This window comes from Muntiacus reevesi, chromosome 8 (genome assembly GCF_963930625.1).
Source record: "Muntiacus reevesi chromosome 8, mMunRee1.1, whole genome shotgun sequence".
NCBI classification, from domain to species: Eukaryota; Metazoa; Chordata; class Mammalia; order Artiodactyla; family Cervidae; genus Muntiacus; species Muntiacus reevesi.
Genome location: NC_089256.1, coordinates 44692447 through 44715623, shown reverse-complemented (window position 1 = coordinate 44715623; position 23177 = coordinate 44692447). Strand labels below are relative to the sequence as shown.

Sequence of the window (23177 nt, the reverse complement as noted above, 5' to 3'; positions counted from 1 at the left end):
TTGGGAAAGCCATATGCATTAGTGATATTATGGTGGTGGTGATGGTAGATACTGTGTGTGTGTGTGTGTTTCAAATCTCTAGCCTGTAAGCAATACATATATTTGTCTTTCTGCATTCACACACTTTGAGCCATGGTGCTTTTTATAGAAAGGTGCTCTCTGAATGTTTTTTGAAAATGTATATATTACTGAACTGTGGATTATAGTCAATAACTATTAGCTTTTTAGTATTTTGAGACCATTGGTGGTTGGCTGATCTGCTTGTGAAATTTCATACTGCCTTTAGACCTTTCAGATAAGCCCATATTAGTTCCTGCTTCTGTTTGACTGTCAGGCACAGGGAAGTGAAAGGCCACATTCACACTATTTCCTAGCCTGAATTAACACCGATACTGCCTTACCATGTGACCTGTGGGAACTCTGATGGCCTTTTCAAGAGAGCAGAGTTGTTGGCTGGGGTAAAGTCATACCACTTTCACCTCTAAGATCCTGCTTTACTAGTTTGACATTTACTCTTCTCATTATTCACAGCTGTGATTCTTGATGGGCTCTTTAGGTATGAAACACTTCTCACCACTGCCTGTTTAACACCAAACTTGTTTATTCCACTATTTAGAAAGCCAGCTTTGTTCTCTCTAATCTTTTCGAGGGTTCTGCATTTAGCAAGAATCAAACTGGGTTAAATAGGTAACATTCCAGCATTTAATGCTCATAATAAATTCATGAAACAGGTATTATAATTATTCCACTTTACATTGGAGGAAATCAAGGCATTGAAAGCTATTAATAGTGTAGAAAAGAGAAGGGGAGGAGTTGAAGTAAAGACCATTATCTTGCAAATATCCCCTGGAATAGCCAACCTCAAGGAGTTCAGTTTAGTTCAGTCACTCAGTCATATCCAACTCTGCGACTCAATGGACTGCATCACCAACTCCCGGAGCTAACTCAGACTCATGTCCATTGAGTTAGTGATGCCATCCAACTGTCTCATCCTCTGTCATCCCTTCTTCTCCCGCCTTCAATCTTTCCCAGCATCAGAATCTTTTCCAATGAGTCAGTTCTTCGCATAAGGTGGCCAAAGTATTGGAGTTTCAGCTTCAGCATCTGTCCTTCCAATGAATATTCAGGACTGATTTCCTTTAGGATTGACTGGTTGGATCTCCTTGCAGTCCAGGGACTCTCAGGAGTCTTCTCCAACACCACAGGTCGTGAAGATCTTCTTTGTATAGTTCTTCTGTGTATTCTTGCCACCTCTTCTTAATATCTTCTACTTGTTAGGAGAATACTATTTCTGTCCTTTATTGTGTCCATTTTTGCATGAAAAGTTCCCTTGGTATCTCTAATTTCTTGAAGAGATCTCTAGTCTTTCCCATTCTATTGTTTTCCTCTAAATGGCTACTCCATTTCTTTGCACTGATCACTGAGAGGGCTTTCTTATCTCTCCCTGCTATTCTTTGGAACTCTGCATTCAAATGAGTATATCTTTCCTTTTCTCCTTTGCCTTTCACTTCTCTTCTTTTCATAGCTATTTATAAGGCCTCATCAGACAATGATTTTGCCTTTTTGCATTTCTTTTTCTTAGGGATGGTCCTGATGCCTCCTGTACAATGTCATGAACCTCCATCCATAGTTCTTCAGGCACTCTATCAGGTCTAATCCCTTGAATCTATCTGTCACTTCCACTGTATAGTCATAAGGGATTTGATTTAGGTCATACCTGAATGATCTAGTGGTTTTCCATACTTTCTTCAATGTAAGTCTGAATTTGGCAATAAAGAGCTCATGATCTGAGCCACAGTCAGCTTCCAGTCTTGTTTTTGCTGACTGTATAGAGCTTCTCCATCTTTGACAGCAAAGAATATAATCAGTCTGATGGTATTGCCCATCTGGTGATGTCCATGTGTAGAGTCTTCTCTTGTGTTGTTGGAAGAGGGTGTTTGCTATGACCAGTGCGTTCTCTTCTCAAACCTCTGTTAGCCTTTGACCTGCTTCATTCTGTACTCCCAAGGCCAAATTTGCCCATTACTCCAGGTATTTCTTGACTTCCTACTTTTGCATTCTAGTCCCCTGTAATGAAAAGGACATCTTTTTTGGGTGTTAGTTCTAGAAGGTCTTGTAGGTCTTCATAGAACTGTTCAGCATCAGCTTCTTCAGCATTACTGGTCAGGGCATAGACTTGGATAACTGTGATATTGAATGGTTTACCTTGGAAACAAACAGGTCATTCTGTTGTTTTTGAGATTGCATCCATGTACTGCATTTTGGACTCTTTTGTTGACTATGATGGCTACTCCGTTTCTTCTAAGGGATTCTTGCCTACAGTAGTAGAGTAATGGTCATCTGAGTTAAAGTCACCCATACATGTCTGTTTTAGTTTACAGATTCCTAAAATGTCGATGTTCACCCTTTCCATCTACCGTTTGATCACTTCCAATTTACCTTGATTCATGGACCTGACATTTCAGGTTCCTATGCAGTATTGCTCTTTACAACATCAGACTTTACTTCCATCACCAGTCACATCCACAATTGGAAGTTGTTTTTGCTTTGGCTCCGTCACTTCAGTCTTTCTGGAGTTATGCTATTAATAGTAGTTTGCTTAACATCATGGCTATCAGTGGTAGAGCTAGGATAAGTTCAGAAAACCAGAACTTAGACATTCTGACTCTACTATCTAAACATGCATACACTGATGCTAAATAGCTGCCTGAATTTAGTAAGTTCTTGCATGATTTAATAGTTATTTATCTTATATCATTTTTTTTTCTTGAATCACCACGCCCTCAACCTTCTCAGCATTGCCAAGGTTGTCAGCTAAGCAATATCTGAGTTACAATGTGTAAAAAGACTAAAAAGAAAACAGGAGGGAATAAAACCATTCTAAATGTGATGTTTAAAAAAAAAAGTACTTTGAAATTTTGATAATCCTTTTTTTTTGCAATTTTTCTTTTTAACTTTTATTTAACAATATTTATATAGAACTTGCTTTGTGTCAGATGGTGTCCTAAACATATGTATATAATAACTCATCTCATCTTAACACCCTGGAGGAGGGCACAGCAACCCACTCCAGTATTTTTCCCTGGAGAATCCCACGGACAGAGGGACCTGGTGGGCTATAGTCTATAGCATCGCAGAGTTGGACACAACTGAAGCTACTTAGCACAATCCTAACAATCTCCTGATGTAGTTATTACTATTGTCAACTAAAAACAGGCACACAACTTGGAGAGTTGTGAGTTAAGTTTTATTTGGGGCAAAATGAGGACTGCCACCTAGGAGGCAGCACCTCAGATAGCTCTGAGTGACTGCTTCAAATAGGTAGTGGGAGGAATGTCAATATGTAAGTTTTTGGTGAAGGTGGAGTTCAATACCATTAAGTGCTCATTTTACAAAAGGTTTTCTGCTAATTACTAGGATATGATTCACCATGAAGGGATTTAGTCCATTTCTAGATATGAGGAGATGCAAGGATTGAGATCATAAAATCTGTTCCTAAAAACATCTATCTAAATACCTGTCCTACCAGATTTGCTGGAACACAGAATGCCTCTCTCCACCTTGAACTCTCTCAAGGGATGTGGACAGCTGTAGCAACACAGGCTTTAATTTCCGTAAGGGCAGGTGGCAAACACCCTTGTTCAGTTGTTGGTAATGTGCTTGGCAAGTACCAATTTGTAGTTGACACTATCCTCATTCTATAGTTGAAATGGAGATACAAGGTAGCTTGTGCAAGGCCTCTTTTAAACAGTGGAACTAGGATTTGAACCCAGGCAATACATATTATTAAATTAGTTTGCTTTTTGACCTATTTAGACCATTTTCCTACACTACTCTCAAAATTTTCTCAAGAGTTTGTGTTTAACCCAAATGAATTCTGCAATTGTGGGATTTCAGGTGGCTGTGAGATGAAGAGGATATTTATTTCCAAAGACATCCTCCCTGTTATGGACCCTTGTAACCTATTCTTTCTGCTCTTAGTCCTATTCACAGGTGAGGAGAGCAATGTTTATAATACTTCTCTTTTCTGACTTCTAGGCATTTCTTTAAGCAGAAGGTTTTTGTTTTTTGTTTTTTGAGGCAAGGAATATGATTTGATTCAGAAAGCTAGTTGACCTAGAAAATGGCAGACTAATGTCTCAAAATAACCATTTTGTGGGGGTCCAGATCCCAGGTTCTTTTATAGAACATAGAAGGGGAGGAGTTGAAGTAAAGGCCATTATTTTGCAAATATCCCCTGGAATGGCCATCCTTAAGGAGGGAATGTATTAATATCTTCAAGCAGAGCAACAAGGTTCCCTGAGGCAGGCCTTTAGGGAGGGGATGTATTAATCTCTTCAGGCAGAGGGACAGGTCCCTGGCAAGTCATTATGTGATTATAATAACAAAAGTAATGAAAAACAAAGGGTAAAGTCAAATAAACAGATCCATCATGGAATCAGAATTGTCTCTTTCCTCCAACAGTGCATGTCTTCTTCCCCATTGTGTTGGTGTCAGAAAAAGCCTTGAGGGAAGCCAGTAGTAGTAGTAGTGTTAGTTGACCCCACGGACTGGAGCCCACTAGGCTCCTGTGTCCATGAAATTCTCCAGGCAAGAATACCGAAGTGGGTTTCCAGTCCCTTCTCCATAAGCAGCAGTTAATGAAGTATTATGAGGATTTGGAAGCTGCCTTGAAGACTTCTGGATAAATGACAGCCAAAAATAAATCTTCCCTTTTAAATTACTAGCATTGTTTTTTTTAACACACACACACACACTCATACTCATTCTTTTCTTCCTCTACCACCTCAAAAAGTATTGCTAAAAGGCAGAAGAGACTTCACTTTATATCAGCTTCTATGTATCTAACCCATCAAAGCAAATCTAGTCATTCCTTTGACTTACTATGAAAAATTTACCAAATTTCTATCCTAATGAACTTATTAGGTTTGCATTTTATGTGGTCTTGAACTGTAATTTATGTACTAAGTGTGATGAGTTCCTTTCAGATTTGCTATGGAATCATTTATGGAATGGGAGCTAAGTCTTTGGGAGAGCAGATGGGTATTAAAGAAAATGATGCTGCTTGCTACATTGACTCCTTCAAATCCAGATACACCGGTAAGGAAGTACTGAGTGTTAATTATCTTCTAGATACTATTCTTCTCAACTCTGTTTCCATATTATATTTTTAAAAACGTGTGTTACAGAATTTTCTGTTGACAGAAGTTTTCATCAAGCATTATTAATTAAATATCAGTAACTTTATCATTATTTACAAAATGTACTTTTTTCATAAAAGTAGAGACAGAAATGGAATTGCAAAATGAAGTTGATATATATACTACTGTGTAACTGTGGAAATCTTTCAAGTCTAGGAGTTGTCCTATGCTCTAGGATCATCCCTGTAGCTCAGACGGTAAAGAATCTACCTGTAATGCAGGAGACCTGGGTTTGAACCCTGGGTTGGGAAGATCCTCTGGAGAAGGGAATGGCAATCCACTCCAGTATTCTTACCTGGAGAATTCCATGGACAGAGGAGCCTGGCTGGCCACAGTCCATGGGGTTGCAAAGAGTCGGACACAACTGAGCGACTGACACTACTACTACTACTGAAATAGTAAACCATTGATTAAATATACCATAAACTAAGACAGAACAATTGCTTTTATAGAGCAGTTTGAATATCATCATTTTAAATTCTCTCTTCTTTTAGCAGTATATTGAGGTAATTTGTATACAGTAAAATTCACCTTTGAATTTTGAGTTCTATGAATTTTGATAGATGCTCACTGTCATATAATCCATGCTACAACTAAGATACAGAGTCATTCCCCCATCATCCCAAAAAGCTCTTTTATGTCCCTTTGTAATCAACCCTGTCCCCAATCCCCAAAAAGAAGCCTTATTCACTTGACATTATCTTGTACATAGAAAATCATGTGAATTCTACAAAAGCAACTACTAGAACAAATAACTAAGTTTAGCACAGGTTCCCACCATATAAGGTCAGTTTGTAAAAGTCAGTTATTTTTATATACTATCAATAAACAGTGAATGAAGTAAAAATAAAACCATTTACAGTAATATCAAAAACATGAAATACTTAGGATAGATTTAATAGAGTATGTGCAAGACTTTATTGAGAACCCAAGAGCAATCTTTTGGGGTTTGTGAGAAATTGAAGAATACTTAAGTAAATGTGAGGTTCACCATGTTGCTTTACTAGAAGGCACCATATTGTTATGATGACAGTTCTCTGTAAATTCTTGTATAGATTCAGTGCATTTCCAGTCAAAATATCATTAGACTTTTGTGTTGAATTTGACAAGCTGATTCTAAACTTATGTGGAAATCCAGAGAGTCTGGAATAACTAGAATAATTTTGGCAGGGAAAGGTACAGTGTTGAGTACTTACTCTCCTTGGTTTCAAAATTTATTTGAAACTACAGTAATCAAAAATAGGCATAAGGGTAGTTTTAGGGAACAATGAAATGCAAGAGTATCCAGAAATGTGTCTGTATGTACATGGTGAATTGATTTTCAGCAGCGTTGCTGTGGTAATTCAATGGAGGAAAGATGGTCTTGTCAACCAGGTGCTAGAACAGCTGGATACCAGTATGGAAAAGAGATGAACTTCTGCTTTTATCTCATAATGAATTCAAAAATTAACTTGGTATGAAACATTAACTTGAAAGTAAAAACTAGAACTGTCAATCTTCCAGAAGAAAAGGGAGAGGAGCTTTGTGGACACTGAGGTACACCAGTTTTTTTTTTTTTTTTTTTTACCAGTTTTTTAGTTAATGATAATACTGAATTAACCATAAAAAATAAATAACTGATAAAAGGTACCTTTAAGAAAATACAAGGCAAGTGATGGACTGAGAAGAAATGTTTACAGTTCCTATTATCTATCAAAGGACTTGTGTCTGGAATATATAAAGAAATCTGACAACTCAGTACTAAGAAGGTAAATACTGCAATAAATTAAAGTTTGAAAGATTTGAACATACACTTCACAAAAGAAAATATTTGAATAACTACATCAAGTGTTATCATCATTAGTCCTCAGGCAAAAGCAAATTAAAACCACAAAGAGGTACCATTACAGAAACATTAGAATGCTAACATTTTTAAAAATCGTGTCTCTTTTACATTGCTGACTGGTTGTAAAATGGTACAACCACTTTGGAAAACAGTAAGGCTCTTTCATTTGAAGTTAAACATACCTTTAACTGTATGATTCTGCAGTTCTACTATTGGATATTTTCCAAGAAAAATGAAAACATATGTCCAAGGAAAGACTTGTATGTGAATGTTATAGCAGTTTTATTTACAACAGCCAAAGACTGGAAATGTTAAACAACAAAAATCCAAGTGAATAAATTTAAAAAATTTTTCTCAGTTTTATTGAGCTGTAATTGACACAAAGCACTTTATAAATTTAAGGTGTACAGCACAATCATTTGATTTAAATACATCCTGAAATGATTACCACATAGATTTAGTGAGCAGCTGTCTTTTCATTTTGATACGACATTAAGAAATAGAAAAAAAGGTTTTTTCCTTGTGGTGACAATTCTCAGAATTTGCTCTATTAACAGTTTTCATATATAACATTCTGCAGTATTAATTAGCTTTATTGTGTTGTATATTTCATTCCAAGTATTTCTCTTATAACTGGAAGTTTGCATCTTTTGACCACCTTCACCTGTTCCTTCTCCTACTCCCCACCTCTGATAGCCACAAATCTAAATCTCTTTTTCTGTGAGTTTGTTTTTGAAATATAATTGACCTACAAACTGTGTTAGTTCCTGGTGTACAGCAGTGATTTGATAGTTCTACACATTTTGAATGGTCGCCATGATAATTCTAGTTGCCATCTGTCACCATGCAAAGATATTACATAGTTATTGACTGTATTCCTCACACTGTACATTTCATACTTGTGACACATGTGTTTTATAACTGAAAGTTTGTGCCTCTTAATCTCCTACACCTGTTTCTCTCGTCCTCATTCTCCCTGCCTCGGGCAACAACCTATTTGTTCTCTGTATCTATTACTCCATTTCTCTTTATCAACTGAGTAAATTTAAAGATCAGATTGGTTTTATTCTATGATTCATAAATTGAGCAACATCCCGTCTAGCAATAGAAAGAAACTGAGCTGTAAAAAAGTTTTTTCTAGGTAGAAATGGGATAGGCAGATGAAGGAAATTATTAGCAAAGAATGTAGTATTGTTTCAGGCAAGGTCACCCTCCTAAGGCCCTGTTGGGCAGATAACTTCACTAAAGCTGACCATGTAATTCCAGATTTAATGGTTAAAGGTTTTACTCCTGGGGGTATTGAGACTACAGTCAAGTTAGGTATTAAGTCTTGGTTTGCTGACGTAGGATTTAGCCTAAGTGACTTCATTTTGGGCCTACTGTCTCCATTTTAACAGGACCAAATTATCTGTCAGCAGGATTATGGATAAACAAATTTTGGTATGTCTCTGTAGTGGAATGCTACTTAGCAAGAGAAGGCAGACATAAGTGAGAACATACAGTGAAATTCAGTATTTATGAAATTCAAGAACATGAAAAAGATAAGATGTGTTAAAGTAGGTCCATGAGTGTTTGAGGCTGATAATGGTGAGCTGGCTGTGAAGTTGGTTAAAATGTTTTGTATCTTGTAGTGGTTTTTACCAAGATATATACATTTATTAAAGTGCTTATTGTATATACCTCAGCATTGATTGTTTTTTAAAGTACTTGCAGTCTGAATATTTGAAGGCCTCCTGCAGGAGTCAGGTAAAAGAATTCATAGAGGTGCAGTCTTTTAAATCTCATCCTTTCCTTTGCTCTTTCAGCTGTATCACAGTCATTCTTCTAGAGAAGAAGATGAGAGCCTGATTGCTTTCTGAAATTTCTGTGCTAGTGGTCAGATATCATGAACAGCTTCACTTGCTGGGTTTTCTCACCTTCCTATCAGCCACAGTCTGTGCCACCTACACAACAGAAATCTTTAAAAGTGGAGTTTTAATTGGGAGGCATTAGTGTTTATTACTTAGAATGAGCAAAGCTGAGAGAAAGCGGAAATAGCACATGAGAATTAAGATAAATTGGCATTCTCTATACCTGAATGTGTTTTAAAGAGCATAGAAATAGAATATTTCAGAAGAGGAGAACTTTTCTAGCTCAGAGATGGGAGTGAGCAACGAGGAGATTGGCCACCTGGAGCAAAGAATTTGAAGACTTAAAAATGGACCTATATAGCAAAGGATGAATTCTGGCATAGGGAATAGTCTTTTAATTTTAAGGAGTTGTATATGTTTCTAACGAAATGTTATAACTCTTGCATTAGTTTCAGTTAGGTCCTATTTGAATTGTAGCATAGATGCTAACAAGGAGCTGTTGGAACTTATTTAGTCTGTAAAGTGAAAGTGTAAGTTGCTCAGTTGTGTTCAGCTTTTTGCAACCCCGCTCTTTGTAGCCCGCCAGGCTTCTTTGTCCATGGAATTGTCCAGGCAAGAATACTGGAGTGGGTAGCCATTCCCTTCTTCAAGGGCTCTTCACATCCCAGGAATTGAACTTGGGTTTCCTGCATTGCCGGCAGATTCTTTACTGTCTGAGCCACCAGGGAAACCCAAGCCTGGAAATTGTTAAGATCAAAGAGTGAAAGAGGATTAATGTGATCAAAGAACAGAACCCTGTGAAAAGTAGCATGGAATAGTCTTAAGGTCCTATAATAAAACCACTTAGGTTTTAGTACGTGCACTGTCATTCTAGAGTTTAGTTTTGTATTTTTTGTTGGTGGTGGTAGTTAAAAGACAAAGAGATTTATGTCATTTCTAAAGGCCTTTCAGTTTCTAAGTTTAATGGCTGTATGAGACAATGACTGTTAATTAAACCTATTGTGGTAATCATTTCACAGTATATGTATACATGCTGTCTAAGCAAGCACTTTTTCAAATACATGTAAAGCAAGCTGTCATGCTGCACAATGATGTATGTCAGTTAATTCTCAGTAGAACTGAGAGAAAAAGTGAATGAAGGTTTACGTGCAAAATTTTGATGCTGTGATGTTAGTGTTAATCATTGCCAAGTTTTGGTATGTTTCACTGTATTGAAACTAGTGAGTGAGATAAAGGATGGATGTTGATTGTAATTATTTCTTTATTTTCTTTGTAGGGATTAGTCATTTCATGAGAGAGACCGTGAAGAACTGTAAAAGAGATGGATTTGTTCAGACCATTTTGGGAAGGCGTAGATATTTACCAGGAATCAAAGACAACAACCCTTATCATAAAGCTCATGTATGTTGAAATTTCTCTGGATTTTTTTTTTTTTAAACAATCAAAATTTTACTTCCAAGAGTGTAAACATGTTTATATCATTTTATCAATCACAAACTTATGGTTAATTAACTTATTTTAAATCAGAGCACAAAAGAAAATATAAAGTAAACATGATTTTTTTTCCTTTTTTGTAAAATTTGTGGTTTATTTTCTTTTTTTTTTTCTTTTTTATTTTTTTCATTTATTTTTATTAGTTGGAGGCTAATTACTTCACAACATTGCAGTGGGTTTTGTCATACATTGACATGAATCAGCCATGGAATTACATGTGTTCCCCATCCCGATCCCCCCTCCCACCTCCCTCTCCACCCCATTCCTCTGGGTCTTTGGATTTTTAACTTAATATTTTAATGACATATACTTTTGCAGCAAAGACTGAACCCTGCTAATGTCTCTTTTAGAGATGACTAGCATATGAATTGGATCTTCTGTTTCATTAAGGACTTCTGAAGTGATGGTATATGCCAGTATTTGCTGACCACTGTCTTTAGGAGACTAATGTAAATATGGGTTCACTTAATAATACTACAGTTTAAGGTGTTCTGTTTCAGTAAGGCAGTTATTTATTAGCTTTGGTAATAAGTTATATTTACACTTAATTCTTACATTTGCTAATTGTTTTTTTTTCCATTTATTTTTATTAGTTGGAGGCTAATTACTTTACAATATTGTAGTGGTTTTTGTCATACATTGACATAAATCAGCCATGGATTTACATGTATTCCCCATCCTGATCCCCACTCCCGCCTCCCTCCCCATCCCATCCCTCTGGGTCTTCCCAGTGCACCAGGCCTGAACACTTGTCTCATGCATCCAACCTGGGCTGGTGATCTGTTTCACCCTAGATAATATACATGTTTCGATGCTGTTCTCTCGAAACATCCCACCCTCGCCTTCTCCCACAGAGTCCAAAAGTCTGTTCTGTACATCTGTGTCTCTTTTTCTGTTTTGCATATTGAGTTATCGTTACCATCTTTCTAAATTCCATATATATGTGTTAATATACTGTATTGGTCTTTATCTTTCTGGCTTACTTCACTCTGTATAATGGGCTCCAGTTTCATCCATCTCATTAGAACTGATTCAAATGAATTCTTTTTAATGGCTGAGTAATATTCCATGGTGTATATGTACCACAACTTCCTTAACCATTCTTCTGCTGATGGGCATCTAGGTTGCTTCCATGTCCTGGCTATTATAAACAGTGCTGCGATGAACATTGGGGTGCACGTGTCTCTTTCAGATCTGGTTTCCTCAGTGTGTATGCCCAGCAGTGGGATTGCTGGGTCATATGGCAGTTCTATTTCCAGTTTTGTTTTGTTGCTGTTGTTCTTTTTTATTTATTTATTTTTTTTATTTTTTAATTTCCAGTTTTTTAAGAAATCTCCACACTGTTCTCCGTAGCGGCTGTACTAGTTTGCATTCCCACCAACAATAAGAGGGTTCCCTTTTCTCCACACCCTCTCCAGCATTTATTGCTTGTAGACTTTTGGATAGCAGCCATCCTGACTGGCGTGTAATGGTACCTCATTGTGGTTTTGATTTGCATTTCTCTGATAATGAGTGATGTTGAGCATCTTTTCATGTGTTTGTTAGCCATCTGTATGTCTTCTTTGGAGAAATGTCTGTTTAGTTCTTTGGCCCATTTTTTGATTGGGTCATTTATTTTTCTGGAATTGAACTGTATATTTTTGAGATTAATCCTTTGTCTGTTGCTTCGTTTGCTATTATTTTCTCCCAATCTGAGGGCTGTCTTTTCACCTTGCTTATAGTTTCCTTTGTTGTGCAGAAGCTTTTAAGTTTCATTAGGTCCCATTTGTTTAGTTCTGCTTTTATTTCCAATATTCTGGGAGGTGGGTCATAGAGGATCCTTCTGTGATTTATGTCATTAAGTGTTCTGCCTATGTTCTCCTCTAGGAGTTTTATAGTTTCTGGTCTTACATTTAGATCTTTAATCCATTTTGAGTTTATTTTTGTGTGTGGTGTTAGAAAGTGTTCTAGTTTCATTCTTTTACAAGTGGTTGACCAGTTTTCCCAGCACCACTTGTTAAAGAGGTTGTCTTTTTTCCATTGTATATCCTTGCCTCCTTTGTCAAAGATAAGGTGTCCATAGGTGCGTGGATTTATCTCTGGGCTTTCTATTCTGTTCCATTGATCTGTATTTCTGTCTTTGTGCCAGTACCATACTGTCTTGATGACTGTGGCTTTGTAGTAGAGTCTGAAGTCAGGCAGGTTGATTCCTCCAGTTCCATTCTTCTTTCTCAAGATTACTTTGGCTATTCGAGGTTTTTTGTATTTCCATACGAATTGTGAAATTATTTGTTCTAGTTCTGTGAAAAATACCGTTGGTAGCTTGATAGGGATTGCATTGAATCTATAGATTGCTTTGGGTAGAATAGCCATTTTGACAATATTGATTCTTCCAATCCATGAACACGGTATGTTTCTCCATCTGTTTGTGTCCTCTTTGATTTCTTTCATCAGTGTTTTATAGTTTTCTATGTATAGGTCTTTTGTTTCTTTAGGTAGATACACTCCTAAGTATTTTATTCTTTTTGTTGCAATGGTGAATGGTATTGTTTCCTTAATTTCTCTTTCTGTTTTCTCATTGTTAGTGTATAGGAATGCAAGGGATTTCTGTGTGTTAATTTTATATCCTGCAACTTTACTATATTCGTTGATTAGCTCTAGTAATTTCTGGTAGAGTCTTTAGGATTTTCTATATAGAAGGTCATGTCATCTTGTTCTTTGTTTCAGATACCATATACTAATTTGTCATATCACACCAGATTGCCAGTGTCTTCAGAGATTAGCCAGTCCTTGAATTGTGGTATTTTTTGTTCAATCCTTTTGTTTATTTATTTTAAAAACACTGGCTCATCAGAGGTTACTAGTATACCCAAAATATTTAAAAATGCTATTTTTAATTATCATTTAAAAGATTTATTGATGATACTTACTCTAATTATGACCAAAATCTCTTTGTGAAATCATTGGGATCCATAAAAGTATTCCATATATTTTAGCATTTAAGTTTCTGTTAGAGTCCAGACCTTCCTATTTTAACTGGTTGTATTTTGCCCTTACCCCATACTTTCATGTGTCATTGACCACTACACATTGTATGTAATGAAAATGTCTAACCCCCAAATTACTAAACTTCTGTCTTGAGCTACAACCTCTCAGAGCAATAATACTCTTAGGAACTATGGAGGAATAGTTGGGTTTTTGTTACTTCTTCACTGTCTCGCTTCCCATATATCCACATACTAGACCTTGGGTATTTACCAGACTTTTACCATATTTACAACTATCTGCACTGTAGTTGATGCACTAGGGAAAGTAAGTCTTAAAATGTATTGAAAGAGATAAAGCAAGCACGTACACGTATAGTCAATGATTTAGGTTTCTGGAGGAGGTCGGACTTGAACAGATACCTGAAGACTAAAGGTTAGATTGCTGGGCATGAGTAAAAAAGATAATCACAGATGAATAAAAGTTTGGGTAAGGGTTGGCTAAAAGCCAATATGATGAAAGTGGAGAATTTGAGTTGTCACTTAGGCATAGGTAATTTTCTACTAGTCACATAAAATCAGCCATTGGAACATTTTCAAAGGCAGGCTATTACTTGAAATCATTGCTCTTTTTGATTTTGACCATTCTGGTATCTGAATCTTGGTACCTCACTGTGCTTTTAATTTTCTTTTTCCCTGATGAGTAGTGATGTTGAACTTCATTTTTTATATGTTTATTGACCACTTGGATATCTTTTTGTGAAGCATCTGTGTAAATCTTTTTGTTTTTGAGTTGGCTGTACTTTAATTGATTTATGAGAGTCCTTACATTTATATTCCAGATATGAGTCCTTTGCTTACATAGATTTATCAGTCTTTTGTATTATTGTAGTGCTTTCTATGATCTATTTAAGAAAGGTTTCTCTACCCCAATGTCAATTCTGTAGAAGTTTTTGGTTCTGACTTTTAAATATATCTATAATCAACTAGGAATTGATTGTTATATATTTAGCGAAATTGAGGGTCAAGATTTCTCCCTACCCCTATGGATATACAGTTGTACAAGCTGTTGAAAAGACTATTTCCTCACCCACCTCACCCCCACTCTGCAGAGTCATCTTTGCCAAAAATTAAACCTACAAATATCGATGTGTTGGTTTCTGGACACATTGTTTTGGTATTTTCTATTTACTCATCCTTTAAGCAGTGCCATATTGTCTTCCCGGGTGGCACAGTGGTAAAGAATCTGCCTACCAGTGCAGGAGATGCAAGAGAAGTGGGTTTAGTCCCTGGGTTGGGAAGATCTCCTGGAGTAGGAAATGGCAACCCACTCCACTCTTCTTGCTTGGAGAATCCCATGGACAGAGGAGCCTGACAGCCTTTGGTCCATGGGGCCACAGAGAGTCAGACATGACTGAGCAATTAAGCCTCCATGCTCCCTTAGTTATACAGCTACTTTATAAGATGTTTTGATATATGGTAAACTAGGTTTTCCCAACTTTCTTTTTTCCCCCTGCCTGCCCCCCACCGAGAATATTTGCCTATTCTTGGATTTTCTGCATTTTCATATAAATTGTAGAAGCAGCTTGTGAATTTCCATACAAACACAAAACCCTGTTGGGATTTTTTAATTGCAGTTGCTTTGAGTTCATAGATGAAGATGGGATTAAGGGACATATTTATAAATTTGAGTTTTCCAGTTGATAAACATGCTATATGTGGCCATTTATTTAGGTCTTTTAAAATTCTCTCAGCGTGTTGTATAGTTTTGGGGAAGAGATCTTATAAGGTTTTTATTATTAAATTTATAGCTAGATATTTGCAAAATTTAATACTCTTGTGAATGGTATCTTTTAAAATTCTTTTCCTTCCCTTTTTACATTTTTTAACCCTTTGCTGCTATTATAGTAAGATAATTGTCTTTATTGTTTTTTTGTTGAGAAACCTTGCGAATATTACTTGTTAATTCCAAAATGTTATCTGTAGATACTTTCAGGTATTCTGTCTGCACAGTTATTATCTGCCCCTCCCCAAAATTGTTTTTTAACCACCTTTCCAAATCTTATTCTTTTTTTAACTTTTGCTTGACTTACTAGCTTGTACAGTGTTGAATAGAATTCATGATAGGGAACATCTTTGCCACTTTTCAGATCTCAGAGGGAAATTTTAAACGTTTTACCAGTAAGTAGAACTTCCCTTTAGGTTTTTAATAGTGCTGTGTCAGAAAAAGTTAGCTCTCTTATATATGTACTTGTAGGCCATAGAGTCTCCATCACAACTACTCAACTCTACTTTACTAGTGCAGATGCAGTCATAGACACAGTGTTGCAGGAAAACTTCATTTACAGAAACAAGTGATAGGCCACACTTGACCTATAACTGGCCCACCCTGGTCTGTTTCTTCTTTAAATGTAATCTGCCTTTTTTTCTCTAGGTTGCTTTCAATACAGTATTTTTCTTCCCTTGTGGTTTCCAGCAGGTATTCTGTGATGTACTTAAGTTTGTGGGTTTTTTTTTTTTCTTGTCAGCTTATGTGCCTTTGTGTGTGGATAAGTGTTAATTGATCCTTTCTGGTGTGCATTAGGACTTCTTGAATCTGTATCTTGAGATCTTTTGTTGATTTTGGAAAATTCTTAGCCATTTCTTCTTCTGTCATTGTTTCATTGAAATCTCTTCTCTCTTTCTGGAACTTTTAATACAAAATTTTAAAACTTGTCTTTAATTCCTCCTTTTCATATCCTCTGGTTGGTATTTTCCATGTTTATATTTCATCATGATTAATTATGGTATTTTCTTCTAACTTATCTTTAAGTTGCCTAATTTGTAACTGTTGAGATTTTAAGTTTGGAATGATCTAGAACTTTTCCAGCACCCCAGAAGGCCTTTTTATGCTCTTTCCAAGTCAGTACTATCTCTCCACTGCACACATACACCAGACTACAGAGAAAGCACTGTTTAAGTGCTTTAAGTTATGTTAATATTTTTGGTGATAGAGTTATTTTGCTCTTATGGTTGTTTGATTCTGTGCTGAAATACTAAGTTTTGTCTTTTATTTTCTTGATAGCATGGTCATTTTATAGTCTAATTAAAGTCTGATAATAGCATGTAGTTAATACATCTCTTACTTGTGTCCCTGTAGTCTGTTCCTATTGACTTTTGTTTTTCTTAGTTTTCTATAAAAACAATTGTATTGTCTCTTTACCATGCTTCCTCCTACTTGTTGGGCTGTGAACCCAAATGTTTGTTATCACTCCTCAAGACCATCAAGTTCTGCTCAGCTTTTTATTCTCTCAGCTGCCTCTTCTGCAATCTGTTGATTTCCCTGGGAAAAAGGGTGACCTCCATAGCTAGGGTCACCTCCTTGGTTTCATTTCTCTCCTAGTGTTTTAGGTTCTGTAATTCTCCACTTCTTTTTTCCTGTCTGATTCTTTCAAAGAGGCATTTTCTTGCCAGCTTTTCTGGTTATCATCAGTGGGAGGGTTGGTCCTAATGACATAATCTCCCATTACCAGGAAGCTATGTATTTGTCCGTATGTGAAAGTGCGCTAGTGATGAGAAGGGACTGAGGCTGTGGGACACAAAGCTGAGACCGCCAGGTTTTCTTATTTTGGAATAGTCTCAGGGAAATACAGTGTCACGAGAATGAGGTATATATTTTGGTTTTATTTGCTTATGTCACAGTTACAAACCAGCCCTGAATTTCAGTGACTTAGAATAAGCAGCTTTATTTTTAATTCATGTCACAGTTTGGCTCTGGGTTGACTGTGGCTGTGTTCTGCATTTTCTTCATTCTAAAATTCAAAATGAAGAAAAGTCCCTATCTGGAATAAACCCTTTTTTCTGGTGGTGTTAGATAGCTTCCAAAACTCCTTACATGTGCTTTATGTAAGTTTTGCTAACATTTTATTGGTCAAAACAAGTTAAGTCCATGAGAGTGAAAAACACTTTGAATCACATGGCAATGAGTGGAGGCTCAGGACTTCACAGAGAAAGGTAGCAAGTTATAACAATAATAACAATCCACTACACAAAGGCATGTGGTTTTAAGAAAGGGAGCAATCAGTAGAACTTTGAAATTCAGTCACTCTTGAAACAGTGACAGCTGAGTGAGTTTAGGATGGATTCATCAGCATTTGACAAAACAAGTTATTAATATATTTTTTAAGTGTATCTCTTAACCAGTATTTAATGTACTCAGAGTTGGATGTAGCCCAGTTGATAGGGAAGTAAAGAATACCTCTCAAGTTACCTAGATCCCTCCAGTGAGTAGACCCTCCCCATCTTCTGAGCCCTTTGGGGACAATAGGAGTGATAATCATAGATCAATTACACCTTGAATATTGACCTCGATCCCAGTTCCTATAGCCCCAAGATGATCACTTTTAGCAGCTGTGGTTGCCTGCCAAGAATCTCATGGCAGCAGTAGTTTCAGGGAAGTTCTAACTTAACACCTTGGGATTTAGGATCTGCATTTTCACTAGCAGCTAATGACTAGCCCCAGCAGCCCATAAAAAGCTCTTGATTCATACCAGAGGGCTGCAGGCTTGCTGTGGCCAAACTCTGTGTAGGACTGAGAGGCCACTGATGTAGGGGATGTACTTGAAACATTCCAACTCACATCACAAAGAATGGTATTCCAATTATATCTATTTAGGATTAAGAGGAATTGTATTTTGAGGAATAGATTCTTTAAAGTGAAGTTTAGAACATTGATAAAATATTTTTAAAATAATTTTGTACTTAAAGATACATTTTAAGTGTAATGTAGTTTTTGCTTCCTAACTGAGTGTTGATGCCTAAACTGAAGCAATCTGACCTCCTTCTGTTTAGTCTGTCCTCATGTGAATGACAGCCCAGAATCTACGGCCCTGGATCATTCTAGTTATTAATCTTAGGATGAAGCTTATAGTTGATGTCCTGGGTTACATCTGTTCCAGATTTCCATTCTCGTTGCACGTGTGAGCACTAATCTGTGGACACTAAAAGCAGTTATGAAAGTATGTTGGTATATCTGATGGAGTACCTGTTAATTGTTGTTTTTCATAGGCTGAGCGTCAGGCCATCAACACAAGAGTCCAAGGTTCGGCGGCTGATATTGTCAAAATAGCCACAGTTAATATTCAGAAGCAGTTAGAGACCTTCCACTCAACCTTCAAATCCCATGGTCATCGAGAGGGTTTGCTCCAAAGTGACAGAACAGGTTTGTTCATAAATGTGGCCCCTGTTATAACATGGTGAGACTAATTACATCAGAAAAGAAAAGGGAAGATTACTTACATTAATTTCTCAACAGTTCTCTAACATTTTGGTCCCTTGATGTCTTTACTCTCTTAGAATTATTAAGAATATCAAAAAGGTTTTGTTTATGTTCATTATATCTACTAATATATACCATATTAGAAAATAAAACTGATAATTTAAAAATATTTATTAACATTTACAGATAATAATAAACCTACCGTGTGTTAGTAACATAGTTTTTATGAAAATAATGACATTTTTTTCAGAACAAAAATATTTGTAATAAGTGGCTTTATTTTACTTTTCTGAAAATCTCTTTAGTGTCTGACTTAAGAGAAGACAGATTCTGTTACATATTTTTGCATTCAATTTGTAGCAGTATTTCCTGTTCTGTAACCTCTGGAATGGAAAACCTTCTGTAGAGTCTAGGATGATAAATGTCCTAGTTCGTGGGAGATCAGTGGTTTCCCATGATGTGGGACTTCCAGTGCTGAAACCAGGATAATTGGTCACCTTACCTTACTGTACACTTATGAGAGAAGGGGATCATAAAAGGAAAATACTCCTTGGAGTTCCCTGGAAACACTTTTTTAATTTAAGGTGTGGTCTGTGGACCAAAGATGTTCCCTGAAACCCTTTCAAAGCATCTACAAAGTCAAATTATTCTCTTAATAACACTCAGAGGTTATTTTCCTTTTTTTAGACTCATTCTTTCCTAAGTGTACTGTAAGGGTGACCAATTATCCTGGCTTTAGCACTGTAAATCCCTACATAGAAACCTTAAAAAATTATATGTGTATGTATGTATGCATATGTGTGTATATTTATATATATAAGTATGTGTGTATATAAAACGAAGTAGTGAAACTGTCCAGAAATAAACTATAAATTTATGGTCAGTTGATACTCAAAAAAAGGAACATGTTTCCTGTTCATGACCTTCCTTGAACACATGTACACATTCACACTTTTGTATTTGTAGAAGAAGGATATATGGTCAAAACTTATTTGGGGGAATAACATTGTACTGTGTGCTTAGGAGGAAAGTTACTAACCTATGTTTGAATTTTAAATCTGTTAAGGCATGGAAGATAGGATACGTGACTGTGAAATAGTTACATGACTTTTCACAGCGGAACGATGCAGTGCCCAAATGAAGGTATAGGTAGTATCAAGCTTTAGAATGAGTGGAAGACAATGTGGATATGTCATTAAGGATGACTTCATTGTGTAATGCTGAATTAAAGGCAGTAGTAGGTCAGGGAGATCAAAGGAAGCTGAGCCTGAGGAAGCTGACCACACAGGGAACAGAAGGATCATGGCATTCTAGGTCAGAAGCCGAAGTAACCAAGGGAAATCAAAAAGGACAAAGGTAGAGTGATCAGAAAGCAGAAAAACTAACCCATCCAGACAGCCAATGATGCAAGAAAAGTGGAGTCCAAGGGGCAGATCAGATTTAAGCAAAACTGGCAAACATATGCACAGCCTTTGCAGCCCTTGTATGGAAGCAACTTGCCATGCATCATCTGCCTTTGCTGTCTTACCCTGTGAGAGCCACCTCTGAGAAAATTTGGGCTGCAGGTAGTGGGAGTTAAAGAGCTCTCTGAGGGAAGTACCAGATATTGAAGGAGATGGTTTCTGTGCTCTCCTGAGGGATAAGGAAATTTGGATGGCAGAAAGGAAGGACTGCTCTGAGAAGTGGGCAAATGATGAAAGGGTGTTATTCCAAAAGTATTAATGTTGAAGCTTATTTTGGTGATCAGAGGGGCATAATCTAAACCACTTGGCCCACTGATTAGGAAATAGTGACTAAGTCTAGATTTTTAACCATTTTTGGATTCATGAGTTCTTTTGAGAACCTGCTGAAAATGTATAGATCGTCTCTACAGGAATTTGTATGTTCTCTGAAGTCCACAACTGGACCCTGGGTTTAGAATTTCTAGTCTAGAGTGTGTGGTCCAATTGGGGACCAGTTTTACCATGATGACACTCTGGCCAGAAAAAGACGTCATCAGGAAGTGTCAGTCAACTCCATTTATTGACATCTTTGTTAGAGTTCTCATTTCTGGGAGGAAGTCTATGGAGATTTGAATTTACCTGATAGGCTGGCTAGGTGGCAACCAGCAAGTATTTCTTTTCTTGATAGTTCCAAATTTTATGTGTTTTACTCTCCTAATTATAATTTCTCAAGATTTCTTAAATCACTCTTTAAAAAAAAACTTTCCCAAAGCCCAGTGACCTACTGATCAGTTTTGCTGCTTTTTTCATGGATTAGGATTGTTGCCAAAGAAAAAACTGCAAGGGATGTTCTGCCCCATCAGAGGAGGCTTCTTTATCCTTCAGCTCCATGATGAACTCTTATATGAAGTGGCAGAAGAAGATGCTGTTCAGGTATTTTTGCAGTGTTTGTGTGCATTCTATAGAAAGCTAAGATGCTAGGTCAGTCTAAGATACATGAAATTTCTGGAACCATTCTCTAGCCCCTGGATGGCTATAGAAAAGTAGAAACCTTAAGGTCAGAGAAAGAGCTCAGTGTGCTCAGCTTTAAACCCATTTTAAAAGAAATTCCTGATGCAGGGATATTTTTGTCTGTGAAAAGTTAGATGAGAATTTGGAGTCTTTCCCTGAGGATTTCAAAGCTCTGAGCATTCTAGTAAACCTGGCAGAGCTCCAGTTCCTCAGTGCAGACTAGTGTGGGATGCTGGCTCTTTTCTGGCTTAGAGTGAGGAGCTCCTGTCTGGCTTATCACCTCAGTGGGTGGGCTGGCAAAGATTCTTTGCACAGAGTTTGTTAACCTCTTTTTTTTTTCCTTCATCTTTTTTTTTTCTTATTTTTTTAGTTTTGTTTTCTTTGTTAACCTCTATTTTATTTTGTTGTAGGTAGCTCAGATTGTCAAGAATGAAATGGAAAGTGCCATAAAACTGTCTGTGAAACTGAAAGTGAAAGTGAAGATAGGTGCCAGCTGGGGGGAGCTGAAGGACTTTGATGTGTGATTGTAGGGAAGGTTGGTATAGGTAAAATCACAAGGAAAGAACAAAGATTGCCCTTTCACCTACTTTATGAAAACAGAAACCCCCTCAAGTCTTGATGAATTTAGGATTGTAATTTTATAGTGAGAGTTTCAAAATGTATATCAGAGTTTAATCCTCTATAATGTAAAAAACTATTTTTGAGGCAAAATATCGAGTTTAATGTTTATATTCACTCTCAAAAAGAGTATCTGTGAAATTGCCTTTTATAGTTTACTGTGGCTCTAAAGAGTTTCAGAACACATGCTTGAAATATGTACTTAGCACTTTGGGTCTAATCTGCCTGGTTGAGCATGAAGAAACATTTCTGCCTCAGGGGCGTTTTCATCCCAGCCAGGATTCAGACACTTGTGATACAGCAGGAGCTAGAGGCAGATAAGGATTTGGTTTAACATAAACCACCAGGATTAAGTGTTGTGTGTGATTTTCATCCAGTATGAGTATAAGACTACTGAAGTAGTATTTTAAAACAGCATTTATAAGTAAATTAAGAATTCTATAAAGTGGTAAGACTTGATATGGATGTAGTCTAGGTATGGATTTTCATGAATTGCCATTTCTTCCTTTTCCTCTTCCAATTCATACAATGAATGTATTTCTAATACTTAGGTATTATAAAACAAGCTACAAGCTACACCTCTCCAAGAAGTGTTCTGATCTGTAAGATCATATGTTTATATTGCATTATAAGATAACACTGCCAGAGAAAGAAAACACTTTCTCTAATCAGTCCCTTATTGCCTCTTTGTCTGTGGCATGGTGAGAATACTCATGATAAAAGATTGTACTTTATAATCCCAGTCAGAGCTGAATAACCAACTTTTTTTTTTTTTGCTGTCAATAAAATTAATTTATTTCAGACTTTATACCAGCAGTTCAGTTTTTATTTTTATTTTTTTCATTTATTTTTATTAGTTGGAGGCTAATTACTTTACAATATTGTAGTGATTTTTGCCAATGGAACTTGAGGAATCAACCTGCCTGACTTCAGGCTCTACTACAAAGCCATAGTCATCAAGACAGTATGGTACTGGCACAAAGCAGTTCAGTTTTTAAAATTGTGTTTGATCTAAGTTTCAGAAGCTTCTGTATCCTCTTATTTTATAATTTGCTTAACAATGTGTGTGTAATAGGAAGTGTTTATTATATTCTCAATCAGTTATCAAAGGGCTCTTTTATGTTTATTAATCACAATTTTAAAACACAGTTGCTATATAAACAAAATGTAATACACTATTAGTAGTTGGATATTAGTGCCCATGATCCTCAGACATTTTGATGGTTGGGGGAAGTGGGCAGAAGATGACAGAAGTAAGAGGAAAGTTACATCATTATTTCTTGAGTTTTTTCCATATTTACCTGTACCATGTTTCTTAGAAAAGCTGTAGTGCTGTTGGTAGTCTGGTGGCCTTGAAAATCTAGCACAAGAGAAACCTCAGTCTATTTACATGAGTGTTCTTCGAATATGAGTGGAGGTGTATAGGTCACGTCCACCTCATTTTCTTCAGTCATGGCTCTGCATTTGTGGTTACATGCATTTTCTTCATCCTTTTTGACCTATCAGCTGGACTTAA

At 36.6% G+C, this 23177-nt stretch overlaps 1 protein-coding gene across 4 annotated transcripts in view; it reads left to right on the top strand.

The window, feature by feature from the left end:
- Positions 1–22503, top strand: part of POLQ (DNA polymerase theta) — a 143972-nt gene extending 121469 nt beyond the window's left edge. For 2 of the 4 annotated variants that reach the window (XM_065943523.1, XM_065943522.1), the window contains 5 exons: positions 4989–5100; positions 10153–10277; positions 18380–18533; positions 20850–20965; positions 21454–22503. In XM_065943523.1, the coding sequence (XP_065799595.1) occupies positions 4989–5100; positions 10153–10277; positions 18380–18533; positions 20850–20965; positions 21454–21567 (621 nt within the window). In that variant the 3' untranslated portion in view covers positions 21568–22503. The remainder of the gene's footprint in view (positions 1–4988; positions 5101–10152; positions 10278–18379; positions 18534–20849; positions 20966–21453) is intronic. The other 2 variants (XM_065943525.1, XM_065943526.1) reach the window with 1 other exon arrangement.
- Positions 22504–23177: the final 674 nt, after the last annotated feature.